General features: G+C 40.1%; 1 protein-coding gene across 1 annotated transcript in view; it reads right to left on the bottom strand.

Annotated features, from left to right (window-relative positions):
* Positions 1–25990, bottom strand: part of mtor (mechanistic target of rapamycin kinase) — a 55441-nt gene that overhangs the window by 5353 nt on the left and 24098 nt on the right. The window contains exons 29-48 of the mRNA XM_037265116.1: positions 20761–20836; positions 19792–19931; positions 17967–18067; positions 17408–17523; positions 14353–14430; positions 13295–13402; positions 10464–10589; positions 8912–9043; positions 7737–7852; positions 5238–5355; positions 4454–4651; positions 4027–4115; positions 3848–3944; positions 3665–3763; positions 3445–3567; positions 3182–3364; positions 2870–3004; positions 2308–2482; positions 1335–1470; positions 1113–1260 (exon numbers count right to left, since the gene is read on the bottom strand). Of these exons, the coding sequence (XP_037121011.1) occupies positions 1113–1260; positions 1335–1470; positions 2308–2482; positions 2870–3004; positions 3182–3364; positions 3445–3567; positions 3665–3763; positions 3848–3944; positions 4027–4115; positions 4454–4651; positions 5238–5355; positions 7737–7852; positions 8912–9043; positions 10464–10589; positions 13295–13402; positions 14353–14430; positions 17408–17523; positions 17967–18067; positions 19792–19931; positions 20761–20836 (2494 nt within the window). The remainder of the gene's footprint in view (positions 1–1112; positions 1261–1334; positions 1471–2307; positions 2483–2869; positions 3005–3181; positions 3365–3444; positions 3568–3664; positions 3764–3847; positions 3945–4026; positions 4116–4453; positions 4652–5237; positions 5356–7736; positions 7853–8911; positions 9044–10463; positions 10590–13294; positions 13403–14352; positions 14431–17407; positions 17524–17966; positions 18068–19791; positions 19932–20760; positions 20837–25990) is intronic.

Raw genomic sequence — 25990 nt, 5'->3', positions numbered from 1 at the left:
AAATCTTCATTGTACAAAATGAAAGGACTGAAATCCACCCATGTATCCATTCTAAATCTCAGTAACGTGTTGCACAAATATGTTTGTGCCTTAGTGTCGCTCTTAGAATTAAAGAAGCACTACCCAGCTGCTAAGAACAAATGAGGAAAAAAAAAATCAAAACAGATTGTTCAATACACTGGTGATGTTTTTGGAGTGGGATGAAAAGGACTTTTCAGCAACCATCACAATCTTAGAAGGTTAAGGGCAGATTCTAGGAGGGCAGTTTAGGACGGCTCTCACTAACATTTGTGGCTATGGGACCATGTGCATACGTTACACAACAGCGGGGAATCGCCAGGTGGTGCATCGATCCAATGTGGTAGGACCAGAATTTCCCTGTTCCAAAGCTAACTCTAATTAAAGCTCACAGCCTGGTTGCAAATTGAGGAATGTTTTATTAAATTCTTCCATAACTATAAAAACACCCAGAAGGCAATGGATATGCAGATGACATATCACTTAGGATAATTCGTCCTTGAGTCCCTTAAAAATAGTATAATATAAGTCCAAGCCATTATTAATACTTATGGCAAAACTGTTTACAATACTTTTTCAAACATAAAACTTGCACTAAACACCCGTAAAACATCTAGGTTAAAAATGGGACCCAGGAAGTTGGGTTAAATTGACCCAACTTAGTAGGTTGGTCCAATCTTGACCCAAATCGGGTTGTTTTTAATGAAGTAGTTTTAAGAGTTGGTTAAAAAGATTCCAAATTTATTGCAAATGAGGGGCGGGTCAAAAATTACAAATCTGGCTTTTGAATTAGAATAGAAGAAACTAAAACGGTACTCCTGTAGACTCCTGTCAAGTATCACACAAATCCTCATAAGCTTCACATTTCCGTAGATATCAGTGAATTATTCATTGAGAAACACAAGTCAAAAAAGCTGCCAACGTCAGTGAACTTCAAAACCGTTCTAAGATTAAAGATTTAAGTCCCAATGATCGTCACACACACACCTGGGCGTGGTGAAATTTGTCCTCTGCATTTAACCCATCCCCATGTAAGATCTCTGACTTCCACATACATATTTGAGGAATGAGGACTCCCCGCAGAGGTTACATACCCTTAGCATGATGCGATGTTCAATGTTCAGCAGTATCTTTTTCTTTTCTCTGTAGTCTCTAATGAGAGCGTGCAGAGTGTCACAGTGGGGGACCCAGCCGATCAGGCCTGAGTTTGTGGACAAAGGGATCACTGCGTAGCGCTGGATGCTATCGAGTGTAACACATGAAAGATTCAGACAGTGAAGACGCTATTGTGCGTGCATACACGGCAATTAGTTTACCTGAGGTTCTTGCGCAAAGAAGCGGGGTCGTTTGCCAGCAGTGTGTTGACCAAACCAAACAGCTGCATGACTCTCTCATCCTGTCTCAGGTCCTCATGGCCCTTTAATAAGAACATGAACTCATGGCCATTGCTGCCTGCAGAGGGAGCCACAAAACACAAGATCCACACGGTTAGCGGAGATGAAGACTGAATCATTCTTCAACTGCCTGTACGGTACATATGTTCACGGTGAGGTGTCCGAACACTGAATATTAAAAGAAGGATCACTTTGATTATTTGGTCCTCAAGACCATCAAATCAAGGCAATGTGTTCACTGTCGCCAAAGAGGTCTGACAGTAAATCTGGGAGACCCCATAGTGGGTGACAGGTCTTAATCTGCTGTGTTGCTCCAGAGGTCAGTTGATGTATTGCCTTTCATTTTTTGCAGCCCATGTTGTGTGTCACTGATGGCGAAACATGAGAACAAGGCACGACACTGTCCGGTGGAAAGTGGGAGGTAAAGTGAACCGTTTGTGATTAATAGCAGCGTGATTTTGCTGTGAGACAAGGTGACTTTACTGCGGCGAGGCATTTTTAAAGACCTTTCAGCGTTGTATTTCACAACACACATCACGGCAAATGAGATAGAGCCACTGTGATTTATTCATGCCTTCAAATTATGGTCAAAGATTGGTGGCTGGGGGAATCTTGGTTTCTGTGTGAATGGAAATTTTCATCATGGAACTGCTAATGTCAAACAATCAGTTCCGCAATTCTGGTTAACCTCCAATTGTTTGGATTTGGAATCAACCAGCATTTGTGTGTGTGTGTGTGCATGTGTGTGTGTTTGTTTAATTTTCGTGTGGTTTGACATCTGTAAATACAGATCTAATGAATTTAAATGAGTTAAAATGTCAAAATTAAGTCAAAAAGCCAAACCTGTTTACCTAACCTGATCACCGGAACGAAGCGAACTGCCAATAATCCTTACCCATAATGGTGAGTTTACGTGGGCGCTGCTTGGAGGTGATGACCTGCAGGGAGGGCGCGATGGACTGGATACGAATGATGGTCTGGTTGGGGTCATAGGTGCCCGGGACTGCCAGTTCCAGGTCACGGCACATCAGCAATTTAGGAGAAACATATTGCAGCTCCAGAGAAGTAAGCTGCATACAATGTTGATGAGAGCAGTGAATGAGATGGGCTAAAGATGCACCATGGGAAGGAAGCTATAATTTTAGTGTCAAAGGGGGGGAAAGCTGCTTAGCACTAGTTAGCACGTGCCTGAAGTATATTTTCACTATTTACAGGCAGGCCAGGTCCTTCCTTTTCAGTTCCCAGAATACAAAGCTTGGCGCAATGCATTTCATTAATAAGGACATTAATCTTTGTCATATGTGCGTTTGTGTTACCAGTAGTAGAATGCATGTCATATTTAACACATTTAACTTTGATTTATATATTATTATGTCAATTACATGAACTTGCATTGCTTGTGAAAGAAAAAGTCAACATTAGTGTGAAGAGATTTGTGTTGGTGCAGCTTTGCTTACCTGTGGTAACTGTTTAGAGATACGCCTGAACACATGATAGTAAAGGTCCCAGGCCTGCGTCAAGTCCTTCACATTTCCAGAGCGCATGTACTTCCTGCACCAATCCTGAGCCTCCATCAGGTCTCTGCCGTAAGCCTTTAGCGTGAATACAAACAAGTGATTTAGTCCTTAAACGTTCCTTAGTTAATAGCCTCAGATAAGAATGCTTTAATTTTAATGGCATCCATTATATTTTCAGTCATTAGGGCAGAATGAGGTGTACTTTCTGGTGCTACAATGAAGAAGCACAGATGTCATCTACCAGACACACACCTGATTAAAAGAGGTCTCTTTCAGGGTCTGTGGCCCCCTCTCCATCATGGCGTGCAGAGGTTCCAGCACAGCAAACATGCCCTTGACATTACGCTCTCCAAAGTAGAGACGTGAAGCCTCCTCGAGGCCCTCGTGCCACATCTCATGCCACAAAATGGCAACTCGGATGAGCTCCTCACTAACCTGGACAAAGGATAAATTACATATTATATAGCACAATTTATCAATGCATAGTTGAGCATAATGACAATCACTATCCATACCATGATGGCTTGTTGGACCAGAGTGTTGCAGTGTTCGCACATGTTTTTCAGGATTTTGTTTGCAGCATTGTGGCGAGCGGTGGTGGTAGACTTTGAGGCCACAGTTAGTGGGTAGATCAACGCCTGCCGATGAGTGGTTCATCGTTAATCAATTGTTATTGCTTCAAAGATTGTTTTGGGGAGGGGGGGGGTTGATTTAGGAGTAGAACTGCAAACTTACTTGTGGATGATACCGGCCAATGTCTGTTAGCAACTGGTGGATGAGGCGACCCACCAGAGGACGAGGAGTATCAATCCGAGCAATAAGTTGTGGGATCACCTAAGTAGCAAACACAAAGATGAGCACGGAAATGGAAGACCTCCATCAAGGCTCTCTCGCTCTGGATAATCTTGCAAGTTTTACCTGCAGCCAGGTATCTATTTGGATAGTCTTGATGCCTTCCACCAAGGCCTCATTTACTTCAGGCCAATGGCCATAGTCAAACCATAAAGTCAGAACCCTAAAAAGTACAGTAATAAATCACAAAACATAACAGAAGCTTTGACACGGCAGTCAATACTAACTAGAGCTACATGACTCACCTGAGTGTGTCTTGCAGGTTGTTTCCTCTGGACAAAGAAATGGAGCGAAAAAACCCTTGAACAGCAGGAACCGTATACAGGAGCAATGTCTTTGAGAGAGAAAATAAAACGACACTTTGAGGAACATGATACATTATATGTCCATCCATCTCAAGGAGCATTTTTATCAACTTTATCAAAAAATCTGTTGTTAATTAATCATGTCATGATGTTGCTTAATCATTCCTTGCTCGAAGCAATTGAGTAATCGGCAATATTTGTCTGCAATCTGTTGATTTATTCAGCTTCAACTCGTCTAAAGAACATTTGGACAGTTGTGGCATGGGAGACTGTTTATCTAGCCACACACCCATCCATCTGTCTATATACCCAACTATCCATCTATTAATCATCTATCTATGTTTGGTTGATTCTGTACCATTCTCACCTCATTAACCTTTTTTTGTCCTGGCGAGGGAGCAGGACTGTGGTCGTTGCTGTCAATCTCACTGTCGCTGTTGCTGGCCTCGCTGTTGGCACTGGCACCACTGGCGTGCCGCAACTTCTTCTTCTCATCTCGAGCTTGACTCTGGTGTTTGTAGTGCAGCACAGCCTCGAAATTCATTACTGCCCAGGCGTGCCAGGCCTGCCAAAAGATGGGACAAGCTTAATGAAAAGACGGGGCAAAAACTGCAAATGAGTTCCACCATGATGATGGCTCATGATGTCATTTTTCCAGTTTAGGGTGGGACAAAAAGTCTTCCGGACGTGATCCAAATGTGTGAGTGAGTGTGATGTTTGGTTTGCTGGGTTACACAACCACCTCTTAAAAGGTTAAAAGCTTAAGGGTGTTGGCGAGGACATGTGGGTAGGAAGCTGGCTAGGTGAGTAAAATGCAACCATCCCTGCAGCCTGGCTTTGGCTTGGACCAAAAAAAAAAAAAAAGGTTCTAATTCCCGGCACCACAACTTCGGAAAATCATTTGATACACCGGAGGATGCACTCTAAATATAACCACACATTGATCTATATAAATGGACCATGCACCGACTGAAGCCAAACATCTTTGTTAGGAGATGTTTGCGTGAAAAGGGAAAAAAAAACAAGCAAACAAAAAAACAAACACATTTTCAACCTCTTGCCAACACCGCTGGGTTTTTCTTTTTTTTTACTGTGGCCAGAAAGGCTGAAAGAGAAAGCCTAGAGTGTAAAGAGTGGATAATGGGGCTGACCTTGTACCAGTTGCGGTCGTGCTCGGTGGAATGGCTATAATACTGCAGGACCTTAGGGATGGTGCTTTCATTGATGCCTTGCAGACTAAGCTGCCACTCTCCCAACTTCAAGAAGCATCTGTACAAAACAAGAAAAATCACATAAATCATTGCATTGAATAAAGAAACCAAACCATGCTAATTTTTAACTAGATACTTTTTAAAATCCCTCAGTAGGAAAGCAAAAACATCAAACTGCGTGGACCAGCTATGTTGCAGGAGGTCAGAGGTCAGCCCTGCTCTGCTCAGTTCAATAATTTAGGTGTTCTCAGTGCTGTAAAATGAGTGATTCATAGCCCTCTGCTGCTATTTTAACAAGGGACGTTCAATTCCAACATCCACTGTATTACACGACCGCATGAGTAGTAAAACGGTCCCACTGAGGACTTTAATCATGATCATGATGTCGCAGCTTCCAAAACACCACAAATGACATTCAGAATACGAAGCAAAGTTGATCAAAAAAAGGAGCCAATTCTGTTTTGACTTTGGGAGAAGCAAAGGGGCATTTTCCAAATCTATCACTAATACAAACTTCACATATGTGCTGAAAGGTTCTGGGACCACAACCAAAGGGTCTCCTTAATTATCCAAACTGCTTTTTCTTCAGTTACATCGGGCCCTGGTGTATAGCACTTCATCCATCAAGCTCTGGAAGACTCTCACAAGAAAAAATATCGGTTTCTGGCAAAAAAACGGAATAAAGCGTGTTGAACCAAAGTGAGCAACTTGGTACACATGCTGTTGTCATCCCTTCCATCAAGAGCCCAACAGTCAAAGGACCATTTGCACAATACCTAAACTAAATTGTTTTGATGGAGATTATGTAATTTCTCCTGAGCGCTTTTCCATGCAAGCACGCAGTCCGGGTTCACGTGTCAATGCCTAAAGCTGCAGCAAATGTTTAACAGGTTGGCGTTTGGGGAAAATAGTAGGGGCTGTGTGAATTTCAGAACGATGTGTCATTTGGACAGGAGATGCCAGGTTGCAGAGAATTTGTCTGTGGAGGGGACGTCCCTGTGATTGTGTGGCCACAACGTCGGGCTGAGCTGTCCAGGTGTGCCCCATACCGCGCTTCAGACCTATAATCTTGAAAGTGTGTCAACTTGTCTGGAGGAAGCCAGTCCTTGTCTGACAAGATACGGTTGTCGTCACTAACATGCATTCCTCAGACAACCAGTGTCCCTCTTGGGAGGGTGAAATGAGTTTTCCAAAATAACCTAGGTCTTTTTTTTAATTTGTCACACTTCTCTGTTGTGATGTGTGAGTGTTGAGAAGCAATGATCCATGCCTGTGTGTTTGTGTAGTAAGCCAACAAGATTAGAACCGATTTCAAAAAAAGGATACATTGTTTTTTTTCTTTGCACGCCACAAACTTTTGCATATCAATTGATTTTGTATGTAATCATAAAAAAAATAACGCATGTAATTGATAGGTACTATGCATAGTACGAATATCAACTCGATATTGTAAATTACTTTTAAATGATCCGTATAGATGCAAATAATATAACTAATTATATTGAGTTGTTGTTTAGATGGCTTACTGTTTCTAAGTTTGCATACTTTACCATTTTTTTTCAACAGGGGTTAAATAAATAAACCAAGTTCTCTGTGAATATTACAAAGTAGGAATTCAGCATCACAGTGCATGTGGTAACTTGTTAAGATAGAGTGTTTTATTTTAATACTGCAGTGACTCACTCATTAGATTTTTGGGACGCCTAAGAATGAAACTTTGGCAATCAAAGAGCATTTCCATTACTCTGAATCAGTATCAAGCTCTGTAATCAGCGTCTGACTACACAGGAAGTCTATCAGGGTGTCAGGCTTTTGAAAAGCTGCCGTTAAGCTGACAACATTTTGAAAAAGATTTCATGCAATGCATGGTTTCCCACAATGAGCTGCACCTTTCTGCCAGAGCTGTCAGTCAAGCATTCAGTGGGAGCCATGAAGGTGAAAAACCGACAGCGCATCTGTGACATTTGATGGCATGGTTTGATGTTGGAGTTGCTGGTGTGTGCAAAAGAGGACTAATTATGTGTTAATTATGTTTAATATTTAGTCACTCAAAGGATGTGAATCACCTTGAAAATGACTCTGGGAATGAATGTGAAGGTGTCTTTTAAAAACGGGGAAAGAAATAAAAGGCTACATTTTCCTTCAATTATGTTGAGTCGGACTTTGCGTGGATGTGGATGTCTGACAGTTGGCACACCAAACCGCATTAATAATGCAGACAGACACTGTCATGAAAATAAAGCAAAGTGACGCAAATGAGCTGAACAGTTATCTCAAGTATGCCTCATTAACAACTTTCCATACAGACAGTAGACATAAACCAAACCACAAGCTAGTCAAATGGCAGGAAGGACTAGATTAGAGATTTGTATAGAGGTTTGCAGTAAAGTGTACACGTTTGTTTTATTTTCGCTTTTTTTTTTTTAAAGGGGGACACACCTTGCCATGAGTTTGTGGAGCTCCTGTTTGTGCTTTTGGTCTTCTGCCGCAATAGCATGCTGGGCTTGCTGCTGCATCCCTTGCACAAAATGCTGCATGTGCTGGAAGGCATCAATCTGAAGAGGTAGATATGAACATTTTAGAGAATTGGTGGGTGGTGGATGAGGGGGCTTTATGACTTTTAAGTGTCACTCTGAATCAAACATATCTATATATTTTTTTTATAACACCCTCAGCATGCCGGCCGACTACTGTAAATAGAAATAATCCCTGATTAATGACTTATTTCCTGAGACTTTTCTCGTCCATATGGTGTTGCATCTTAATAAACATGATAAAAGCTACAGCTGTACCATACGGAATCAAATCGAAAACCCACTGAATCGAATCGTTACATTTTAAAATAGTTACATTCTTGAATTGTACTGAATTATTTTTTCTGGAGACCCACACCCCTGATAATAAATAAAAACGTTGCAATATTCCTAACATTTTCTTGTGAGTAAACCCCTTTTAACTGCACCTTGAACAATAGTAAATAAACTAATGTCCTTGACTTCAAAGCTAGTTTTCCTTCAATTTGTTGTGGATATGTAATATGTGGAGATTTATGGTACGTTTCAAAGTCATAATGGCCCTCTGAAGGAAACGGTGACTACACTGTGACCTATAGCAAAAATGAGTTTGACATCTGCGCTCTTGGAGTACACAAAACTACATACAGTTTAAATATCCTTTCATTTGCCAAATTCAAAACAATTACTCATAAGTCTTAGTTTTGTTTTATTTTAAAATTACATGAAAAAAAATAGTCTGAATGCTCAAGAGAATCGAAGTTTCCCTGCAAGACTTTAATTGCAAGGAATTTATTGGAAAACAAACTGGTTTTTATCCAGCTTCAATTCCATAAATCATAAACCGCTGCTCTTGAACGACTGACTCATGCACGTCTAACGTTACAGGCTGTCTTTAGAGCGAGATGAAGTTGTGATGGAAATATAAATGTCTGCGGCCATAAACTGACATGCGGAGTCAAACCGGCCGGGCCCAGACAAGATGTGCAAAAATAATATTAAACGGTGACAAGACTAATAGCTTGAAATTCCCAACTCCTTTGTATTAGTGTATTGACATAAAAAAGGGTGACATCAAAACGAGAGCTAGCTTGCGCTTACCTTGCGGGCACTCTTCCACATATACTTCATATAAGCATAGGTGACATGTGGGTGGGCTGTGGGCAGTGGGTGATCAAGTTGCTTGGAGGGGTCAACACCCAAAAGGAGCACCAGGGTCTTATGGGCCAATGCCTGGAGGGAGGAGGGGCGGTTTGAAGATGGGCAAATGCATCACAACAGGAACAAGAGCAGTGTCAGGAAGACCAAAAAGTCAAAAATCCTATGATACTGTCAATTTGGAGAAACTTGAGAGCTTACAGACTTTCATTGCATAACTGCAATGACACATCTTTTGGGAAGTGGGCACTAATAAGTTGTTAGGAAGCTTTGGAGAAGCAAAAAAAAAAAAAAAAAAAAAAAAAAAAGCAAAAAGGAGAAGGGTTATTTTTTCCAAGACCCTGTATTAGCATTTCCCATTATGCTTGCCACTGCTTTCACTTTCACTTACATCACAGTTGGCCATTCAAGCATGTCTGTTCTGCGCGTGTGTGTGTTGTGTGGCTCGTCGTCGGCAATGCTTTGCAATCATGACAATAACACTGAGGTGAAAGATGGAAAATGACTGTAAAAGCGCAGACCCACAAATACCGTGTTTAAAAACAGATTAAGAGTCCCTTGCCACTTGATCATGGTCCAAAAAGTTTGAAAAACGTGGAAATCCTTTTCAAGTACAGACTTCACATTTGTATTTGGAAAAGCAGATGAAATAAAATATATATATAACATACCACTCGAGTTTCATTTCATCAAACAGGATCAAAACCTGGGTGAAGTGATTTCAGTTATTTAAAAGTTTAATCATTGCAACAGCAAGTGGTGAATTTCAAAATCTATAGAACGGCTTTACATTACACTACAGGCAACAACTGAGTACTGTACTTCCTTGTGCCCCAGTTCAGATAGTCACAGCAACCAAATCATCTTTAGGCTACAAACACACTCAAACCTTTTAAACACACTCCCATTTTTTAAGATAGCAAAACTAATAGGACAACTGGCTGTTCTGCTCCTCCTAATGCCATTAACAAGGAACAGATAATGGTTCTACTTTTATATCAAGTGAGCTATTTGCATTTGGAATATGTTGCTGCCAACTTTGCTGTCATATCCAAAGACCTCTCACTATTAGTGAAGAAGCATTATGGTGAAAAATCAAAACAGACCTGACCTAGCAAAAATATTAGAATTGGCCAAACCAACTGTTGGAAAATTCGTAGAAAGAACGCACTGGTATGCTCAGCAACACCAAAAAATTCAGAAGTCCACAGAAAATGATTGTGGCAGCTGACCTAAGAATTCTTTCCCTGGTAAAGAAAAAAAAAACCTTCAAGACAGTTGGCCAGAGAAGTAAAAAAAACTCTCCAGGTACAGTACAGTACAGTACAGTACAGTACAAGTGTATGTGTCAAAGACAACACTCAAGAACAGACTTCAACAAAAATAATAGCGTTCACGACAAGATGTAAACCGCTGGTTGAAGTTTGCTAAACATAAAATAAAATAGCCTTAATGCAGAACTAGTATGCGTCTGCTTCCGGGAAATGTAACTTACCAAGCGTCCACTTTTGCCACAAAGGCTGGCGTATTTCAGCCACGTCCTCATATCCTCATGGGGGCTGATCACAAGTGACCTGACCATCAGGATCCTTTGCCAGTCCTCTACGATCCGCTGACAACCCTGAGAGAAAACACACGCACAAACAAAAAACATGGATGAAATAGTCTTTTTGTTAGACTTTAAAGTGAGGAACTACTTCATTGATATTGTACACTCGAGAGCTGTATAGTTAAAACTACGGTGACCATTACTGACATTCTCAACACCTCCACACGTGAGTCCAGTCCATGTGCCAGAACAAAAAACAGACGTATACTGTGCGTCATCTTTTATGAATTTTCAAGAACTAATCGCTGGCATACTCTGCTCTGACATGATTTACACGAGGAAAGCAATATGATAAATTCTTGTTTTTGCATGAAAGAGCAAAGTGGTGTAACTCAATATTTCAGGTCTGCAATAAAGCGATGACAATATTTCAATTGCAAAAAACTTGTTGCTGAAAGGTTTCTGAGGGGATCTAGATTTTTACAGATTTGAGTCAACTTGACAGAATAAAATGTCTGGAAAAACACTAATGCATGATATTCGCCTACAGGTTAAGGCAAATACGACATAAAATAAAAGAGAAGTATCTGAGGAGTAGGAGCCGGACTCTAACAGATGTGTGAGGTCAGTACCAGATGAAATGTTCCCCAAAAAAATAAAAATAAGGCTGTCAGTCCCTCCACCTCTGGCGTTGGCATTATAAGCTCAGTGTGCTTACTAGCACGGCCCTCGCAAGATCCCAAAGCAAATCTCATCTTTTATGATGGGGGGGAAAAAAAAAAATCAGTCTGATCTTCATTTTACTGTGGGAGGAATTCAGTGCGTCTGGAAATGCTTTCTCTTCACCTGTCATGTCTGAAAGCTTTGAAAAGTCAGAAAGAAACTTGCCAGGTGCCATTCCAAACCGTGAGAAGAAAATGGATGGACCGGGGCGAAACATGCCGCTTTTCATTTTGAAGTTTAGTGGTGCGGAGCAAGCCTTTGTCAACAGTCAAATTTAAACTCCTATTCACAAAATAAAATGATTTATTCCAAATGTGAGAAACCAACAACAAAATACTGTTTTTTTAAATATAAAACGAAACCAGAAAATAAATAGATATGAAATTTGATTACATATACTTAGATTATAAGTTATTAATAGCGAGCACAACTCTTAGCCCCCTGACAGATAAAAGGAAGTTAAATTGGGTGATTGGTATCGGCACATTAAGTGGCACTTTCCTGCGATCAATAGAGACTACAAAATGTGGTTGAGCGGTACGGCCCTGAAATATAATCTCCTTTGCCTCCCCCAAAAATCAAAATTAATGGTATTTCACGCTTAAGTAAATTGAAAGAGTATGTGGCAATGACATTAATCATCGTTTATCTTTAGGGATTTTTTTTCCACCTTCTGAGGTTTGCTTTTTTATCCTGAAACAAAAACACAGGCATTTAATTTTTCTTGGCATCAACTGTATCAACTTTCACAGAGAGCCCTTTTTTTTTCCTTTATTATCTTTTTTCTTTATCTTTTTTCCATGTTAAAACAAAAGAACTTTCTCTGAAAAAGATGGTCCGTTAAATACATTTCCTAATACAATATTTTTTAGAAGTCATTTCAAATGTTTCAACTTTTGTCCCTGCACAATTTTTTTGATAGCGAGACAAAGGAAAACAAAAAAACTGTCATCGATTATATCGGTTCATCATCCAGACCTTCTGGACATCAAAAAATAAAACTTAAATTTAAGAGGTGTCATTTTGTTTTACAGCCCATTTCTTCGATGTCATCTATGAGTGACTCGCAGCAAAGGTTTATGGGTATTAATAATCACATTTTCATGCAAATGTTGGTTACAATCAGCAGAGGGGCTCCTACAGGCGGGCATAAATCTTTTCAATACGATACTGAGATGAAAACACTTCACGACATTCTGACTGAAACTCTTCCATCTCTTGGTTGCACTTTGACAGAACATAAACACAGTGAGTTTATCCAAGCTTGCCAAGGTAGTGGCTACCATATATCTGCACTATAGCACTGTGAATACATTTTCTTTGACTGCCATTAGACAGATATCTCAACAAGAACAAGTAAGCTACAGGTATTTTTCTGTTTTATGTCGCATGTACACTTCAAACCCAAGAGTTAAGTTGGGCCTCAAGCTTTTATTTGTTCTGTCTTATCAACTGCCTCCTATTTTGTTCATTTTTCTCATGTTGCACCATTTCCCATTTATCATAGCTATATTACTTTCAATTATATAGAAATCCATGTGGAAAAACACAATTTAGTTAAAACACAACTGATCAATTGAGTATCAATTTCTCTTATAATTTCTCACACAAAATCAAAGGAGTTTTTTTTTTTAGGAGTGAATTTAGAATACTTACATCCATCCATTTTCTGAACCGCTTATTATATTATTGTTTTAGTATCGCTATTGCGATATCAACAGCCTTATGAGAGAGGAAAAAATTCAAGTGAACTTTTTACACAAAAGTGTGATTCAGATACAGAGGAGCTTTCCCATGATTCCTGACAGACTATAAAGCTTTGCTGGGAAACTACTCATGTATACTTGTGCACACCAACTGTATGATGTGACTTTGACTTTGTTGGCATAAAATGCCGCCCTTGAGAAACAGTAGCCTTTTCAACATCTGCTTTAAGCTGCATTTGAGCTTTTACACGTGAGTTCATGTGTGTGTGTGTGTGTGTGTGTGTGTGTGTGTGTGTGTGTGTGTGTGTGTGTGCTCGCCCATACATCATGTTGAAGGGCTGAGGTTACCTGAAGCCTCTCCCACCATGTTTCCCGAATGATGTCCCTCCTCTCGGGCACGAGCTTGTACTGGATCACCTCCTCCAGCTCTGACAACATCTGGCACGACACCATCGCCTGGGGAACACGTAAACACATTTGTTATGGTTTAAGCATTTAAATGTATGGAGCCGAATGTACTGTAGAATACAATAGACACGTGAACATGTGTGGCCGCCGCGAGGACATTACCAGTTACTTGTCAACTTTTGGTAAATGTACATACGTACATGATATGCATCAGCATTAAGCTAGCGGACTAAAGGGTAAGTGGTTGCTTTATGCTTCAGGCGGAGGTGGCGTGAAACGGAAAGACACTTCTTTTTTGAAAAATTGTCCACAAAAAAATAAAAATTCATGCAAATGACAGCTTGTATCTTGAAAAGCTCATAAATTGGATATCTCAAAGAGCCACTAATTTCAATTCCAAACGGCATGTTTTCCTCTTTGAAGCAATCCCACTGGAGTAAAGAGCACTTTGAGAATAATTGTCAATTTTTTGTCTATGTGAAGCCCTTTGAGACTGCTTGTGATTTAGGGCTATACAAATAAACTTGACTTGACTTGACTTGACACTTCTACAGCCTTTTCGGCCACGCCTCCTTGAAGGATTCTTCAGGGATCCTCCACAGCTCCATCTTCACAGCCATCTAGATGTTGTCTACGTCTTCAAAAGGGGTCCCCTTGAGGGGTTGGAGGTTGGAACACATAGCAACATTGGGTGAGGGGAGATTGTTCCATCATGGCGATGTTCTTCTTGGACAGTAACCATTGAGTTGTAAGCATATAGCGGTGAAGCATCTACGAGTTGTGCTACAAGTCCCTTCTTGCACACTAAATGAGGCAAATGCTGCAGGATCTCCTCATAGACGTGCTTCATGACTATGACTATGGGCAATCATTCAAAAATGATTGTATTGCTCATTGGTGGGTGATGGAAAATATATTTTTTTATAATCCTCAAGAGGACAGATCAGACTAACACTGTTTAAAAAAAAAAGTTATGTATAGAAAGTATTTGACTTTACCCCATAGGCTCGACTGTAGCTCTCTCCAGCCATGGCAGTTAGCTCGGCATCAAGGAGGTCTCTTGCTTTGTCAATGCACTGCAAAACAAATCAAATATAATTACAGATTGGATGTTGACAACAATGCCCTGCTGGTTGGAAAAGCTGTTTTAAATAAGAAAATGTGTTCTGTAAGACTGGATCTGAAGGGTCACTGAAAAGTAAGCACGCCTGAGGTCTATCTGTATGAATAGGCCTTTGAATTCATTCAAACGTTTTGGCGCTGGTTACTTATTCAGTATCATGCTATTTGGAAGAAAAAGAAAAAAGAATGAAAAGCAGCTGGTACTGGACTGCAGCCTGAATGGGGGAAAGCAGGGTAAGGGTACTTACTTACTGAATCATTGTTAGCAAGCCCTGCCAACAGTGATGAAAGAGTGCGACGAAGACTTAGGCCATTTTATGAACTGTTGAGTGGAATGTGTTAGATAAAATGAACTGTTGAAAGCAAGTGCGTGGGAGACAAGTCACATCAGGTGTGGGGTAAGAAAAAAAGAATATCATTATTTATTATAACTATGGACAACAGATCTAAGTTTCAACCGCCACTATGTATGAAGTCACTCTTGTGCAACACCTTCATTCACTGAGCATCAAAGGATTACCTCTGCTGTTTTGTTCTTTTTTCCCGCGTACAAGCTTCTGACTCAGAAAATATGAGATTTTTTTTGAGGTAATTATAAAGAAAGGCTATTTCTGTTTAATTCAGATCTTCTAAGATGTGTAGTATTCAGAAGATGGCCATGGCATTTCCATTTCTTAAAGTCATGTTTTGTGGCGCTGCCAACAGAAAAAGGGACAAATGATGGCTGGTGAGTAAAGACGTTCTCACAAGCCAGGGCAAACAGCTGTTTCAAAGGCCAACCACCAGCAATTATTTTTCACAGGGATGGAAAGGAAAATCGGTGTGCCAAAACACCTGTGGAGACATGCACATCATGAGGAAAGGGAATTGGTGAAGAAGGTACAATGAGGCTTTTTCTTTACAGCCTCAGTTAGTTTTGTTTACACTTGAATTACTGCCAACGGGCCCTCACTGAACTTGTGCAACCCAGACGGCTCCTGATAAATGCAGTGTCTGGTTTTATGCAACACCTCTTCCATTCTTTTCCTTAAATATTGTGCTTATATACACTGGTGGGAGTAAAAGGTATAAATTAAATAAATACCCAGTAGAGGGTCGCTTATATCATCTTGATTGTTACAGAAGACTGGGATTGTTGTGGCTATGCATCATGAGTGGAATGGACAATTTACAAAGCCACCTCAAACTACTCTCAGACACAGAAGCCCTCTGGGACTCGGCAAGCACATGTCTACTATAGCGGCAAAACAACCAGCCCATATGAAATCAAACAAATTTAAGTGTGAGGATTAAGAACCACATCCGGAAGACTAGACTGAGCTCATGTTGACATTTAAGCTTTCACCGTGCTCCATCTGCTTTTCATTGCTCATTATTCATTTTGAGTGGCTTGGTGTCAGTAAGAGTAAAACGTCTGGTCTCCCTATTCATCTAACACCACATCCTATGGGCCACACCTGGATCTAATCTCTGTCTTAGAGGGGGTGAGTTGGGAGCGCAGAGTGCAAGTTTTGGGGGCTCCGTTGTGAAAAGGTGACATGGTGGACGAATCCTAGGAAAGTGGAGGAACAGGTGTCCAAGGTGAAGCTTGTATTCATCAGAACTGTTGGCAAGCAATTCCAATGAGAGCATCTCATTTGCATTGAGGACTTGGCTCTAAGGACATGGATTTGAAAGCGGCAGGTTCAAGATCCAACAAATGCGTACATAGAAGCATATCAATCACCAAGTTTCATGTAATTACGGAAATACAGAGCAGCATTTAAGACCGAGTTCACACAAAAGCACACGCGTTTTGAAAAGCACATTTGACCCTGGGTTAGTCTTCAAATAGGCCTTAATATCATCAGATCAAATGTTGACCAGCCAACACCATAAACCAGTACATGTCAACCTGATCTGATAACATTTGTGATGCATTGTGTGACTAAAAAGAACAACAATGGAGTCAGTTAAGTTGCACTTGCTTAAAAGGAAGGCGGCGGGGTTACCACATGACTTGATAGATAAGAAGGAACAACAAATGGCAGCATCAATGCCGTATGGGTTTAATAACCCTCTATTACCACCAGCTCAGTGAGTGGCCTAGTGGTAGAGTGTCCGCCCTGAGACTGGAAGGTTGTGGGTTCAAACCCCGGCCGGGTCATACCAAAGACTATAAAAATGGGACCCATTGCCTCCCTGCTTGGCACTCAGCATTAAGGGTTGGAATTGGGGGGTTAGATCACCAACTGATTCCCGAGCGCGGCACCGCTGCTGCTCACTGCTCCCCTCTCCCCCAGGGGATGGATTAAAATCACACGGGGATGGGTTAAATGCAGAGGACAAATTTCACCACACCCAGGTGTGTGTGTGACGATCATTGGGACTTTAATCTTAATCTTAATCTTTAATAAGGTAATAACCATATAAATATACTTATTTTAATTTACAATATTATGTGGTGACTCGTACTGATTTGGAACTAAGATCAAATGCATTCAGCTTGTTTTGTATGTTATTATACTGCACGGCGAACATAGAACTCTTATGGTATCGTATCTTCCAGCGTACCCTGAAAACAGGAACAAACTTTGAATCGTGGGAACCTGAAAATGATAATCTAATGCTTCTTACATAACAATTCAACGCCATATAAGTATCAAATCATTAAAACAACTTTTGTGAACACACTAAGGCAATGAGGGAATTTGATAGTCTGGAATATACGTAGACATTTTTGTTCCTTTAATACTCTGTCCAACGAAGTAAACTTTGAATGGATTGTTCAAAAGACTAATGGAAATTCCAGAAACTGTGAGGCTATTGAGCCATCCCATGGTATGTCTTCAGGTTTTCTATAAATACAGCCATAATGCACTGTACAGTAAATGGGGGATGGAAGTTCGCTCTGCTGGATGTATTCAAAATATTATGACATAACATAAGTACCTGCTGGGCCAATGAGAACAGGTCCTGATGCAAGGCTAGCACTGCCCTGTAGAAGGCACCATCGTGTGTATCTCTCGGGATCATACATGTGTACTCCTCCATGCTGTCCCAGTGCCCTGACGGAAAAACAATCAAACGTAAAAATGATTGCTCAAGGATGTGATGATGATTTTGTCTTTCGTTGACCATGACTTACATAAGAGAAAAATCACTAAATATGACTGAATATTTGTAAATGATATGCGGTCAGGATAGTCTTCATATAGTAGCTTGGCTGGTTCAAGGCAAAGCCACAGACCACAAATCTCAAGGGATGCTCTTTGACTGTGGCAAATGTTTTTGCTCCACATTTATGCATTACAGCGTGTCAACATTGTGGTTGGCCACTTCCATGTTATGCGAGGGGGCGAATGTTTAGATTTCATTGCCACCCTCTGCATCGTTCAGTCACCCATTTGCCGCAATGGCTGCGGCTCCACATGCGTATAATTTACAAAAACTGCTCCTCATGAACTAATTTAGAGCTAATGCAGCCGTGATTGAAAAGTGTCGGAGTTACCCAGTCCCCAAGCAGCCGCAGCAGCCATACGAGCCATCTTGGCCTGGGTTTCTTCACTGACAAGAGTCCACTCCTCACAGCACTGCTGGTGCAACTGACCCCTTAAAAAAAAACAACAATAAAAATCAGCATGGGGTTCAAGTGTTCATGTACAAAAAAATACAGTGGACCTTAATTCACAATTCGGAACAAAACAGAATACACTTAATCGCATGAGCACAAAACTTTGGGAAAAGGTTGCATTGTAGAGTGGTTCCACATACATACACCAGATGCAGAAATTTTGCACCGCAACATTTTTACCTCACTTTCGCTGTGAAGAGTGCAAGCATTGCAATGACAAAATTCAGACACATCATGACCGTTAAATGGGATTGCTCAGTCATGGTGGCGGTCTGCCAGGTAACCTCCAACAAAGCTTAGACTGTGGGAAATGAGCCAATGAAGAACCCATTTTAGTGTAGATCCAGACAAATTGGGTGTATTTCAGCCAAGGAAGCTCAGATGCTTCACCATGCCAAATTCCATTTACAAGATATGAACTATGATTTCCTTCATAGTGCTTATTGCCCTTTTGACTACAGAAAGATTTTTTTATTTAACATTTCAATTTGTCATTCATATATTCTTTCAAAATAAACATCTCAGACAAATGTAAATTCCATTAACACACTGATGACGTCAAGTACGTTAGCTAACAAATCCAACAGCATCTATTGCAATTCATTCCACAAAACATTTTTTTCAAATGACCGCACCTGTTTTTTCATTCTACAATGGTATGCAGTGTTAAATAGTCGGATGTGTGAGCCGCACCTATCACACAAATCATCTTTGAATTACGCTTGAATCATTTCTCATTGAAAACATTATTGAAAAGAATTGAATTTATTTTGTATGAGAGAGGTGATTCAACATCATGAAGTAGATTGTGCTCAACCTACAGTAGAGGTTACGCTGTATTTTGAACAGGACACACGTTTACCATTTTTAAGGAATTCCTCATAATGCATGTGTACTTTTAAAAGTTAGGATGCGATTTCTACTAAAGCCTTCCTCTATTATTGTTATTATAACTCTACTTAAACTCTTTGACGCCAGTTTTGGATTCGCACCATGAGGATCTGAACAATATCCCTTAACCTGACAGGCAACTGTGTTCTCAAAAAGTCAATCTTCATTGACTCATGCCCCTGTCAAATGTTATATAATCTTCAGACTCTACAGGTTCTCACACACACAAAGCCCAACCTCAGCAAAATCATTTTCTTGCTAAATAAATATCATATCATTTCCCAAAATGACACCACTGACAACAATCACACCAGAGCAGTTACATAAGTCGATTGCCATCTGTTAAGTGTCAGAATTTCAATAACTAGCCTCCGCATACAGCGTTTGGATCTTTTTGACATGACTGTCATTTTCCCAAAGAATGCTTTTTGAGGGCCAGCCGTCACTATGGTGAACTTTCAGTAGAGTTGCTGCACCTCTAACCAGGGTTGGCTCTCCGTTCATTCTTTCCGGATTGAATTACAGTACTTCAGTCTACTCAAAGGAAAATTTTTTCAATCTTTTCACCTCCGTCAAAGGGAGTTTTGTCGAGACAGATTTGGAAAAGGCTGCTAAGGCAGCGCTCACGGGCATGAGTAGCGTATTCACACCACATTGACTCCCACACAGTCCTACACAGGATAAAAAATAAAATAAAAGAAATAGGAGATGGTTGATGAATTCACCATAAGTATTTAAGGACACAGCTGAAAGGCTAGAGTAGCGAGAGAATAGCATTTCTGTCAAACTAAAGATATAAATAATCACATACCATTCTCCCAGTGCCTCTAAGCAGCGCATTCTGCCCAGGATGAGCTCTGGATCCTCTTTGTTCATGTCGATCTTCTTATCGTATGCCACCAAAGCATCTTCCCACTCATGGAGCTTCTCATACCAAGTGGCTTGGATTTCCTAATCAAAAAGTGGTAAAAGTGTTATAATAGCATTGTTTGGACCGCTGTATTACAAATTCAGTCTTACTTTTTGCGTCAAAGCTCAAACACGAGATGTAGGACAAGATACAATCTTAGTAATACACCTTACAAGGCATTTTTATCTTGCTGTGTCTTTTTTCGAGGCATGTGTACAAAAGCCTGCAAGAATTGCTCATCTGGGACTTTAAACATTGTTCCTCAGCCTGTTTTTTCGTGGCACCCTATGATTTGTGTTTCTATTCATACTCTTTCGACACAGTAACTACGTACCTTCGAAATCTGTTTTTTTCAATCACGGTTAAACTGTGCTGTCATTGCACTTTTTACACGAGACCATAGTCTAAGTTTATATTGCCATCACTAACTGTTGTCTCCAACACCATTCTGAAATCACTTTAGTGGTTTATTTAGTGTGATAAATCAAAAGCAAAAGCTGCAACATGAGGGAATGCACATTTTCTGAAAATATATCAGAATTCTTTAATTCATTTGATAATGTGTGCACTTTCTAAATTGTAGTCTTTATAAGTGGGAAAATACTCCCCCCCAAGACAAGTCAGAAGAGTAAGTGGGTTTCCTACATGCTGTATTTTCAGAACAAGGTGTTCTGCAGATATGCAGCTAGAATGACCAAGGCTACCCCCTAAAGAGGTGTAAGCAGACACAAGACCACCCACTGTACATTTCATGAACATTGTATTTCATTATGAGAATGTATGCTGGTGTTGATAAGGTAATGGTGAGAATTACCTACATCCACTGCCAAGTGTTGAAAATGCAATGTCAACTATAAAAAAAATACTTACCAGCTCACCAAAATGTTTCATGGCATACTCCAACACACCAGATGCGGCTTCTGGCTGCTGCAATTTATTGTTGATACTGGGAAATAAAACCAAAAAGAAGACACACAGGGGCTTTCAGAGAAATTTTCACACAAATGTTGTATTTGTGGAATTTTTGGAATCAGATGCTTTTTGCTTTTCATAAAATGGGAGTCAAAGCTTCAACGATAAGTATAGGTTATCGATAAAATGTACATTAAGATTTGTTGTCATATTTCAAATTCAAAGCATTGCATATTTACTATTGACAGAATGGTCAAAAATAGAAAGCACAAGCTATGATGTATGAGGTAATGAGGTAATGTCATTACATCATTTCACATGAGGAAGTACAGTGTGGAACCTTGGGTTGCAGAATTAATTTGCTCAGTGAATCTGCTCTTAAATCAAAATGATTGCAAACTAAATTAATATTTCCTATTGAAACAAACAGATATGCAATTAATCGGTACAAGAAGTACATCATTATAAAATAGTTTATGATGATTATATAATAGTTTTGCAAGCAGACAATCTCGAAATAAAAAAGCAATGAAGATTCATTAATTAGAATCCATAATTATTGAATAATTTGATAATCAATCAATTGTCAATCAATGGCTGCACTTCTAGTCAGCATTTATTCTTAACATGAACCTTTTGCACTTGATGAGACTATGTATTTGTTAATCCTCTGAACCCACAGGTTACTCGGAAACTTGAGCAATTCTATCGTGGCAATGGTATGTAAAGTGGATTTTGTTGAAATAAACAGAGTGACTGACATCTGCCACACTTGTGTGTATGTGTACGTTATCTTTCACCGCAAGTCCGGTGTGAGCACCCAGAACTGAACAACATCTGGAAACACTCCTGTGAAGGGCAACTGCACTGTATTTCCTTAATGGGAAAAGCCATGAGCGGCCACAACCAATATGTCTGTAAAATGAAGCGTGTGATAAATGCTGGTATGCAGTGGAGTTCCTGAGGACAGTCGATGAGGGCTACCTGAGCATATTTGTCAGAAATTACTTTTGACAGTTCACACAGTTGAGGTCCCGATGTGATGAAATGGCTCTGCATGTGACCACAGCAAATGATCTAAAGCTGCTGGTGCAGATGTGAATGCGTGACAGGTACAATTAATATGCACACCAGGAGTTGACTTGAATAGAAACCAAATGTAGCCACTATGAGCAATGTAACTAGACTCTGAAGTCTGAAAAGATTATTCACCAGCATATTAATCGGAAAGCACATGTTTAGCAGTGGGTGCAGAATAAAAACAAAACAAAAAAAGACAAACACCAAATTGTAAACCTTCATGGAGTTATCAGCACCTATTTTTTGTTTTCAACAAAAAAGAACCAGGATTTGTAAAACTGTTTTTCTTGATACAGATTATTTTGATCACTCCTAGGATGGTAATCATACAAAAATATCCACCACGAAATATATTGATGCTACATAATCAAATGAGAAAATAATAAACGAAATAATGAGAATATGAAAAAAATGTGGCATATCACATGATCAAACTGAAAAAGAGGTTGGCAGACCTTTGTGTGCTCAGCAATAACCATGATAATTTGATATATTAATGCCGAACATTTTCAGATCCAATCATATTTGCAGGGGCAGCGAACAACAGGAATAGTAAGGGGTTAATATGGAGCCTTGAATCCGAACTTGCAATAACATTGTCTTCTTTATCAATGGTGTTTTCAGAAAAGAAATACATCTTGTGTAAAACAAAAGGCATTGTGCACATTAAATATTTCTACTGGGCATCCATGCTGTGCAACACAGAAGCAGTTAAGGTATGCTAAAATTGCCCAGATGTGGGTTTTCATTAGAGGAGACAACTGTGGATAAGAATCTTCTCTTCTATGGACCCTGGAGATTTAACTGGCCCACAGCTAAGACCATCTGGCTGCCAGCTTCCAGGACACATGCAGTCTAAACACATCCATATGACAAGACTCTAACATCATGTTCCCCATCTTAACGATTTCGTAAGGACAGACCTTCAAGACTTTAAAAGGTGAGGCCGTTGGAGGTGACGGCCAAGGGTTGAGCTCTGCCAAGACCAAATTCAGAGTAATTAACTGTTAGAGCAAGTTTCGAAAATGTGCCGTGTATGCAAAATTGAATTACTTGGACGGTGAATTCCTTCAGGATTATTGGCAAGCGAGTTCTCCACGAAAAGACAAGATGAAAACGGATACCAGTTGTAAGGAGGAATGGCCCGGCAATTGACTTCAGAATGTAAACAAATTTAAGAAACCTGAGAGACCATTAGGTTCAAAAAGGACAATTTCAGACTGCATAGAAAAATATTGGGACTAAAGTTGGTTTTTCTTCATTGAATAAAAATATTTACTTTTCAGATTCAGTGACTCTGACTATTTAATTCCCTTCTGATTACTAAAACTGGCCTTTGCTCTACCTTTGCCCCTCAAATATCGAGGAAAAAGTGGTGTACAGTACACTTACAGTAAAATAAAATAAATCATCAAAAATTATCTTGCTTTCCACCATTAATGCAAGGACTACCTATAAACAAACCTTTGATAGACTTAATTATCAGTTGATTTTATACATTTGATTATTTTTCAATCAAAAGTTTTTGAGTAAACCTGGAAGAAAAGAAAAAGAAAATGGAAGAAAGTACAACAACGCGCTCATCTAATTGTAAATCCTGTAACGTATGCAAAGCTAACAAAGAGGAATGCCATACCTCACTACTGGGCCTAATCTAATTTGAAAGAAATCCACTTGGTCGTAGATCTACGAGGGAAGCCAAATGCTCATCTAACCCTAAATGGAATAAAAACAACAACAAAAATCAACTGGGGACTGGGAATGCAAACTCCAGAAATTAATACAGGGCCATTAAAAGTACAGTCCAGGTATTCACGCAAGAAAAGTTAAATAATTCTGATCTTTTTACATTTGTGATTGGCTGACGATCAGTTGAGGGTCACCCCACCTCTCGTCCAAAGACAGCTGGAATAGGCTAAAGCACACCCATGAGAGGAGTGAGAATAGTGCCTCAGAGAACTGATGGATGGACATTTGTACATATGGATCAAGGATAAACCAATTTGATGCTGATAAGGGATCTTACGTCATTCCCAACCCAGACTGTGAAACTATACCCACCAACTCCATACTAGAGTTATGACCGTTTTTTCCAGCCATCCATTATCTAAATGGCTTTACCCTCACAAGGATTGCAGGTGTGTTACAGCCAAAACAAAACACCAGTTGGATCGCACACTTAAAAGTGTCTTGGGAGTGGCTGACGTTTGACCTCTGACACCATAAAGCTATTCGGCATGTTCTTTTACCAAACTGATTCTACTAAATGGGATAACATTTAGTCCTTTCTAACACTGAGAACAGAAAGGCAACAGGGAACGGTTTCTGTTTTTCTTCTGTTATGTTGCCTCAAGCATGTTGTGCTTTCAGCTGGAGAAACTATTGAAACACTATCACCAACTGGGAGACCAGAGCACACCATGTTTCCTGGGCTCGTCACCTTCAGGTTAAAGGGCCGGCAGAACAAAGTGTCTCTGGTGGCCCCACCCCTTAAAAAAATGGAAGTGACCTCATTGGAACGCTGTTGATACTGTGTGCGTGTGTGTGGGGGGGGGGGGGAGTCTGGATTTGGTTGCGTATTAGCAATATTCTCAGGAGGGTTTTTGTGGAAATTCTATGCAACTTATTGATATCATAATAAATAGCAAAAGATTTACAGTTCACCCTCACACAGAAAAAATGGCAACCCTAAACATTTTGTTTCATGTCCAATGGCCATTAAGTTTCTGTGCGACATAGAAAATGTCCTCATTTAAACCACTGGGAATACTTTTGAGAATTGTGGCTACTCTATGCTCTATTTGCGCAGGATGTTTGTCTGAGCTACTGGTTTGGAGGGTGGTAAATGGTTAGCCGATGTAGTGGCTTGCATTTGATGTATAACAGATAGCACCTGGCAGTCATCGCTAGCTTAGGCCACCAGGACATCTGAAGGTCTGCCAAGGAATGAAGTCAGCCACTCAGAGCTGCACAATACCCCCAGTGTATTCATACAGTATAGTCTCCAAGCACATGGAAAATACTATGGTTGTATAGTTCATTTAAGAGAAAGTCAAAAGGTTCAACTAGGTAGCAGATCATTTATTGCATTTTTTCCAATGTTTTTTCATTTCTGTATTTTTTATTTTATTTTTTATTTTATTTATTTTTTTTTTAAAATCGGGCCCAATGCAAGGTGACAGTAATTCATCTCGTATTTATTCCAGAGGGTCCTTTAAACTAGCATATGTTGGTCCATTTTAATCAAACTAATTTGCCCCCCCACACACACACACACACACACACACACACACACAACACAAACACTTTTGCCAAATATGAACTCTGCAGACCAGATCACCAGACAGTGTTCTGAATGAATTGAGCAGATCTCAAGTCAGTCCTATTAGCAAATTAATTATTCTCATGTGACTGGTGTTTCCACTGCGAGATGTGTGGGTGGCACTGCTATGTCTACCAATAGAAATTGTGATATCTTAGCAGTAAAACTGAGGTTGATGGAGCAAATAATTAAAAAAAAAATAAAAATAAAAAAAAGTCCCAATGATCGTCACACACACACCTGGTTGTGATGAAATTTGTCCTCTGCATTTAACCCATCCCCGTGTGATTTTAATCCATCCCCTGGGGGAGAGGGGAGCAGTGAGCAGCAGCGGTGCCACGCTCGGGAATCAGTTGGTGATCTAACCCCCCAATTCCAACCCTTAATGCTGAGTGCCAAGCAGGGAGGCAATGGGTCCCATTTTTATAGTCTTTGGTATGACCCGGCCGGGGTTTGAACCCACAACCTTCCAGTCTCAGGGCGGACACTCTACCACTAGGCCACTGAGCTGGCTATTAGACTACAATGTTAGATCGACGTTTAAAATGACTACTAATTTTCTGGCAATTTTGAGAAAAGAAGCCTACTTCAATTTCCAACCTAAGATTTGATGAAAACCATTTTGCTCAAATGTTATGTTTAGCTTTGATATCCCTCCAATATTGATACAGCTTAACCCATACAGGGTCACAGAGAGCTTGTAATCAATCCTAGGTGATTTTGCACAAGAGGTGGGGTAGACTGCCAGTCAACTAAGGCTTGACACGTAGCGATACACATACGCCT

Source organism: Syngnathus acus, chromosome 2, assembly GCF_901709675.1.
Source record: "Syngnathus acus chromosome 2, fSynAcu1.2, whole genome shotgun sequence".
Lineage (NCBI taxonomy): Eukaryota > Metazoa > Chordata > Actinopteri > Syngnathiformes > Syngnathidae > Syngnathus > Syngnathus acus.
This window is presented reverse-complemented; position numbering and strand designations above follow the sequence as displayed.